This window comes from Saccostrea cucullata, unplaced genomic scaffold, assembly GCF_032062105.1.
Source record: "Saccostrea cucullata isolate Sc308-1 unplaced genomic scaffold, CSIRO_AGI_Scuc_v1 ctg465, whole genome shotgun sequence".
Lineage (NCBI taxonomy): Eukaryota > Metazoa > Mollusca > Bivalvia > Ostreida > Ostreidae > Saccostrea > Saccostrea cuccullata.
The window spans coordinates 171471-178855 of NW_026921069.1; the positions used below are offsets into that span (position 1 = coordinate 171471).

Sequence of the window (7385 nt, forward strand, 5' to 3'; positions counted from 1 at the left end):
CTTTCCACTTCTTAACATCGCCATATTTAACACAACATGCATCTGCATGAATTAAAAAAGCTAAATACGAAGCTTTTTTATCACACTTTACATCTCAGACCATATACCAAAGTCTTTGTGAAGTACTCAGAAACACTGGTTCCGTGTAGGAGCTAATAATTGTAAAATTGTGGTTGTAACGCGTCATTTGATGGATAAAAATTAGGTTTTCTTTGAATAATTTGTGTTGCCAACGTGTATCAATTGAATGATGTTACTTTATTTTTCTAAAATCTGTCCACTTTCGTAAGGAATTATAAGGAATGAATTTAATAGCTACCAAAGTTATATCAAGTAAGATAACCTGGTTGGGACAGTTTATGCGTTTTATAAACCGCGAAGCGTTCGAAACCAGGTTGGCAATATAACTTTGGAACCTATAAATTCATTCCTTAAATATGAAATATGGAGATAACGAACAGTACTTAAGCTCAAAGTCCATTTAAATAATAAAAAATTGGGAGAAGAGCAAACACGGACCCCAAAACACAAGAGGTGTGGGATCAGGTGCCGAATAGAGGAGTGGGCATCCCCTGACGATCGGACACCCCCGCTTTGTGCTCCTTGTCTTGATCCGGTAAAAACGAGAAAAAAATGTTTAAATAATGGCCTAACAATATATATGAAAAACGTCAGTCAGCACTTGGCGAATGGTATGATGTATACGCTGACAAGGTCAATGTATTGACTATAAAAGTCGCGGAGGTTGACTTCAAACAAAGATGAATTGATATCCTTGGTTAATCGCCACATTTGTTCTAAGCTTGCCACACTCTTGCTTATCGAATCAACTTAAAGACATAAACTTCATATTCATGATAAGGGTTTGATTTGATAGCTGCGTCAGTAAGGGAAGTTCAGAATAAAATGTTTAAAGTCATCAGGTTATCATATATACTGACACGCAAAAGAAACGCAACACGCTACTTTAGGGGAAATAATTATATATAGTAAAGAATTTCATATCTAAAAAATATGAATATCTTCAATTTTGTGAATATCGGTAATTTAACGGTTGAACGACTTTCAAACCATTACCGGAAGTTAAGTTTGAGTCTGCTTAACAGAAATAGAAAATTGCATGTTTAACAAAACAGTTGGCAATATTTTGGAGTTTTAAGGGTTGATAACTGTTCATCATAAGTATTGCAGCAATATTTCTCCTTCCGTTTCCCGTAGCGATGCTAAGCCTTGCTGAAAATGACTTAAGTACGCATTTTCATGCTGTAGCGGGAAAATATCAAAATAAAGGTGATGGAGAGTTACTGATGCAAAAATTTACTACATTATGCGTCAACAGGCTCTTACGTATCATGAACATTAATGACAGTACTTGGACTGGAAGTCCAAGGTTACAACACTGCGCTAGGTTAGAGAAAATTCGACTTAATCATCTGAAAAACAGGCATTTAAAAATGGCAAAGAATAATTCCTTCAGTCAGATCTCGATATTGATGAACCTATTGTATCGTAGAAATTAAGCTGCAATTGTTGTGTAGGGCAGTCTTGCACCATTGAATGACTGGGAGGGGGGTATTTTAACAGTCATATATTATTTCTAAAGTTAAAAGATAATCCTTTAACTTTTTTATCAAATATCTGATGTTATGAAAAGTGAGTTTAGCCTTACTGTATTCATTTTTGAAAAATTCAAACATTTATAGAATACGGCTTGTTGCGTTTCTTTTGCGTGTCAGTATAGTTTTGTTGTAAGGTGTAATTGTCTTCTCTTTCTGTCAAAATATTAGTATTCAGATATATATTATACAGAAGTATCAGGCTATTGGTATCTTTTTTTTCAAGCTCACTGAATATATTGAGACGACATATATGAATGGGAGGCACTATTGTTAGTTGATAATACGTTGTTGATATATCTAAATGTCGAGTTAAAAGCAACGGCAACGGTTTTCTTCTCATGTAGAAAATGTTAAATAAATTATGTTTCATATGAATACAAATAGAAGTTTGCTAATAATTAGACGGCACTTGTGTCCATGGGAATTCCATAAGATTATTGTAAGTCCTGTACTTTAAATATATAGAAGTATTTTTCATAAATTAAAATGTATCGAAAAAATTGTCTATTTACATTTGTAAGGAATACAAGGTCTGGACTTCAAATTGAAACATGGTAGAATTCAAGAATGGAAACTTTTTAAAATTAAGAATATTATTTGCGTTATCTGCGTAAATGCCTTTGTTAAAAAAGTGAAAAAGAAAAGAACAATTTGGTTTGTTAAAATATTTATTGTATTAATTATATTTCATTACAAAGTAATCTGACGTCTATTTTGTGCCTGCGGGGTGCAGCAGTGTATCCACAAGTTGTGATCCAGCTCCGGTCAGACCGCTGTGAAGTTGATCTGTGCAATAGAGATACCGAAAATGGCATGCAATGTAAATACATGTATATAGTAAAATATCTTACTCAAGTTCATTTGTGGACCCTTATAACTCACATGTACAAAATATACCAAGTTGAGTGTCCCGAGGAACGCATTATTGAAGATTGAAATGAAGGTCTAAAGATCGTAAGCATTTTTTTTTTCTCCTTGCATTAAAAACTACAGTTCAGGTATTTGCATCCAAAGAAAAAATATCATTTTTTCACTTCCTGCATGTAATAGGAAGATACTGAACAAGTAATCAAGCTCAAAAACATAAATCGAGAGAAGAGCAATCACGGACCAAAGATCCCATATTAGCATTACGGGATCTGAAGTATTATGACCTAAGTTTAAAATTGAAACTGTAACGCTACAATTCTTCAGCTAACTCTGCGTATTCTTTTATAATTTTGATTTAGGGGTATACTCGTTATTGAATTAATGAAGGAATGAAAAGGAGTATTCTAAATTGAAAAAATGTCGTCGATATATGTAGATACTAAATCGAAGGCAAGAGACTTTTTTCCTGAATTCCAAAAACAACATAGATATTGTCAGATGTTGTTTTGAAAATAAGCATCTAAATGCATTTGCTATCATCTTCGGAGTACTTGTATGTACATTCAGAATATTATTATACAAAATAATTTTGCTAATGACCGATGACAAGGTAAATAATTTTACGTAATAAATACGAGTTGTATAAAGTGTTAAAAAAATTTACATTTTGAAGTTATTGATTTTTATTAATTTTGTGTTTTTCAAATTTTCTATGAGTTCCGTAGAGAATTTTTTTAGTATTCAGGTCTAATTCAAACCAGAATGTATTGGTTCATTGATATTTGTTATTTAGTTTAGTCTGAGGTTTTACGGATTTACCGTTAGTAAGACGTTGACAAAGAGCACAAGGCGAGTATGACCGGTCGAAAGGGGATTTTTACTCCCTCATGGTATCTGATCACACTTGGTCCGTGTTTTTTCTGCTCCCGATTTGTTTTTGATTGATGGTTTTGTTTGATTACTGTTTGTTTTCTCAACATTTCGTCTCAAATGTCAAAAAGGTCAACAGTTGCAAGGTCAGTCAACATGGCACATCAAAAAGTACCAAGCAATATTTGTGCTAAATATCAAATCTACACCTTTTACAGGTATCAAGATACATGTAGTTTGTGAAAGATGAACAGACAGACGAGAGGTAAATTTGATCTGCAGGTGACGTTTTGCTTTGTAGCGACACAAAAATGAGCAAAACGTATTGTTACATTACAATACACTATAGTTGATAAACGAATTTATCAATAGTAAACGATGGTTACTTTAAAATAAAGTAAATCAGCGATTAATCTATTATACAAAATCTCTTACAATACACAAGCAGTAAACACATTTAAATACTGAGTAGCTATTCATATCTTACCGAGGGTACCTGTTCCAGTTTCATGGACACCTTGGAGTGTCTCCTGACCGGTAGCCAGGAGTTGAGCTGCAGTCTCCTTCAGACTGGACAGCTGAGCTCCTACTCCACCAGTGGCTCCGGAGAGGTGCTGGGTCAGCTGGGTCAAAAGGCCACTTCCGCCTCCGTGCAGAAGGTCAGCAACACCACCAAAGGTCTGTAAGAAGCAAACACGATTTGAGTTTTATTTTTTTTAAATACCTCACCATAGGAAAACTTTCTTTTTTCATTTTAAAAGTGTTCTTTGTAACTTGTAATTATGATTAAGTAAAAAAAATCAATTGTTTTTGTGTTAAAGTATTGTTGTTCATGATACCCCTGCTAGCAAGTTATTTTTTCAAAATGTATTTTTTCATTTTCGTTTAAATAACAAATACTTGATATTCTTAAAGTTTCTAGTCACCTGTTTGAGATTGTCGACAGTGCTCTGGAAAGCTGCGGCGAAGCCATCCAGAAGTCCCCTCTTTCTGGAGTGATGGATCTCACTCATCTTCTGGTGGAACTCTGCAACAATCTTATCCAGAACAGCGTTGTACTGACCTAAAATCAAGTACATTTCCAGTTTAATTATGTAATCTTGAACGTTATTCAGCTACGGAAGTTATATTTTTAAAAATGTTGTGCTTTAGAGTACAAAAAGTATGGAACAAGTACGAGTAACATTATAAAATTGCTCATACTACATCTTAAATGGTCAATATCTGCCTTTCCTACACTGCAGCAGAATATCCAAGTTAAAATTACAATAAAATATGCGTGCATAAACATAATTCAATCATTACCGTTTAATTGAGGGAAAATTCATTTCCATCGCATATAATTAAAGGGAGTGATGATAAGCAAAGGCCTTTCACAAAAAGCAGAAAAGGATGGCCCAGCTGGACTTGAAAAGAATTATTGTTAAAACTGTACCCTTGAGTTTAGCGATGTTATCTAGGAACTCCGGAGCATTGTGTTCAAGGTAGCTGAGATCCTTTATTTTATCATACACTGTCTGTAACTGGCCGCCATAACTGTGGAAAATCTGACGGACTTTTTCTGATTCCTGTTTCAAAAGCTCCAGGGCTTGGTTCATCTCGTCACTTGAAGATAAAAGAAATGTTTTGATTATCATTATCTATAAAGAGATGTGGAAGATCGAGAACCTGTAGGAAATACAGTATATCAATCATTTTAAAGGTGCATGGACACAGATTTGAAGTTAATATTTTCTGTATAATATTACGACTTATATATTTTAATAGCATTTCACACAAAAATATATCAAAAATCTTATTTCATCTAAAAGTTATTAAAACTTCAAATTTTTAGACGGGTTTGATTGACACGTCCTTGCACTTTCACAAATTTTATTTTATTCTTAATACTTAGGAAAAGTAACAATCTTGTTGTGTAGAAATGAAAAAATATTAAAACTATAACTTTAAGATGAAATACAATTTTTAATTTGTGTGTGTGTGTGAGGGTGTGTGTGTGTGTGTGAGTGTGAAATGCTATCAAAATATATAAGTCGTGATATTATACAGAAAATATTAACTTCAAATCTGTGTCCATGTATCTTTAATGATTTCCAGAAGATAGTTTAACTTACGCGGTTTCTCTCTTTCCAAACAAAGAGGACAAAAGTGCTAAAATAAAAAAAAAAAAATCATCAAGTTAGACACTTTCATAGAAAACATTTAAAAGCAAACGTTTAAACTTTGTATTGTTTTAAGGATTTTTTTTTAATCTTGAATACTGTTTGTTATCTCCATATGTTTCATTTCAAATCTTCTACAGTGGTCCTTAATCAGTGAAAAAAGTGTTATTACTTATTATACTATTTTAAATCTATTTGTATTTCTATTTTTCTTTGGATAACAACCATACTTTTGTGTGCTATATTTCTGTAATCATAGTACTGTAATTGTCTGTTTACCAGTTCCGGCGGCGCTGACAGCAGATGACACCAAGGTTTTGACGCCATCAGTACTCAGCGTGTCCAAAGCAGTGTGCAGGGCATTGTCTCCAAAATGTTTGAGGTCATCTAGGAAGTTACCTTGGACACCACTGAGCAGGAAGCACAAACACAACACTCCGAGGTATTTGAACATCTAGAGGTTTAAGAATAACAAGAAAAATAGTTCTGCATATGAATTTCATCTATTGTTTTAGAAATCATCTCAAAAATGCACATTGCTAAGAACCTACCTTGTTTGATTTCTGTGTAGAAATGGCCAAGAACAGAAAATTCCGTCTGTTAGTATCTCATGGGTCATAGACGTGACGCAATGGTAAGATAAGCAAGCCAATATTGTGCAGTCATTGTATGCATGATTGTAGTTTTACACGGTAATATATTGTATATATCTGTTAGTGTTTTACTTATATAATAATTATATAAAGAATATTCTGAGTAAAAAGAAATAAAACTGCGCATTTTTCTTTTTTTATTTAATTAGTCAAAACTTTTCTCTCAACCAGTATTCTTTATGTTTCCTAAAATGCACTGCTGGAAATTTTGATTGAACAGAATAGTAAATTAATTGAAAAGTTATTATAACATCTTAATATATAACAAAATATAACGGCATTTATATGATATAACAAATTTTATTCATTAACGATCAACCTATCAGGAAGTGACCTGAGATAAGTCCTAGATGTCGAAGGTTGCTTCGTCCAATACACTCACTGACTGCGAACCTGGGTTTGACAAAGATTTACTATGATACATGTACATAACTCCTTCAAGTAGATTATCTATACAATTGGATTTCCTATGACAAATTATTTTGAAATAAAGCCGTGGATTAAATTCACGCCATTACTGCTTTATTGAGTTCCACTTCTAAAAAATATTGAAGTACTGCACTTTAAGTGTCTTTTACAGTGAAAAAAAAATTAATTAAGCCCCACACAAGATTACAAGTATAGCCGAATGGAATTCAAATTTGCATTTATCTATACCTTTTTTTCAGATTTTAAAAAACGCACGTTTAAATCTATTAGTTATATTTTGATTAATTTATAAACATGTATATAGACAAAGAACATGCAAATGACATGAAGACATTTAATCTCAGATTATCATAATATATACATGCGTTTCAAATGAAACAATATTTTCCAAAGAATATTTAAGGAATCGCTGTCTACAGTGATTCCTTATATTTCCATTTCATTGTGAAGTCTTATTGTAAATTTAGATTTACAGAATCTGTCCTTAAGTGTACGTACATTAATTCCGTTCCTTTTTGGCATTCAAATGGTCATCAATATAATATGTAGCATAGTGTTGTTTTCTTTCCATAATAACTTTTGCAAATTTTTCTCTGTTACAAATGTTTTTCAAGATTTTCAAATGAAATCGACACTCTTTAAATCGCAAGATATACCAAATGGGATCAAGAACAAAGGCAACGACAAAACAGGTGCCGGTTGTGATATCCAGAGTTTCTTTCAATTTGGCATCTTTCAGGAAAGGTTTAAAAGTTGTGTAAATCAATCCAGGTGTATATGAA

General features: G+C 32.8%; 1 protein-coding gene across 1 annotated transcript; it reads right to left on the reverse strand.

Annotated features, from left to right (window-relative positions):
- Window positions 1–2280: 2280 nt before the first annotated feature.
- Window positions 2281–6150, reverse strand: LOC134259098 (uncharacterized). Its single transcript, XM_062741694.1, has 7 exons — window positions 6073–6150; window positions 5801–5975; window positions 5474–5510; window positions 4795–4964; window positions 4286–4422; window positions 3847–4039; window positions 2281–2405 (listed from the first exon to the last, which is right to left on the reverse strand). The coding sequence occupies exons 2-7, from the start codon at window positions 5973–5975 to the stop codon at window positions 2329–2331; spliced, it is 789 nt and encodes a 262-aa protein (XP_062597678.1). The 5' UTR covers window positions 6073–6150; the 3' UTR covers window positions 2281–2328.
- Window positions 6151–7385: the final 1235 nt, after the last annotated feature.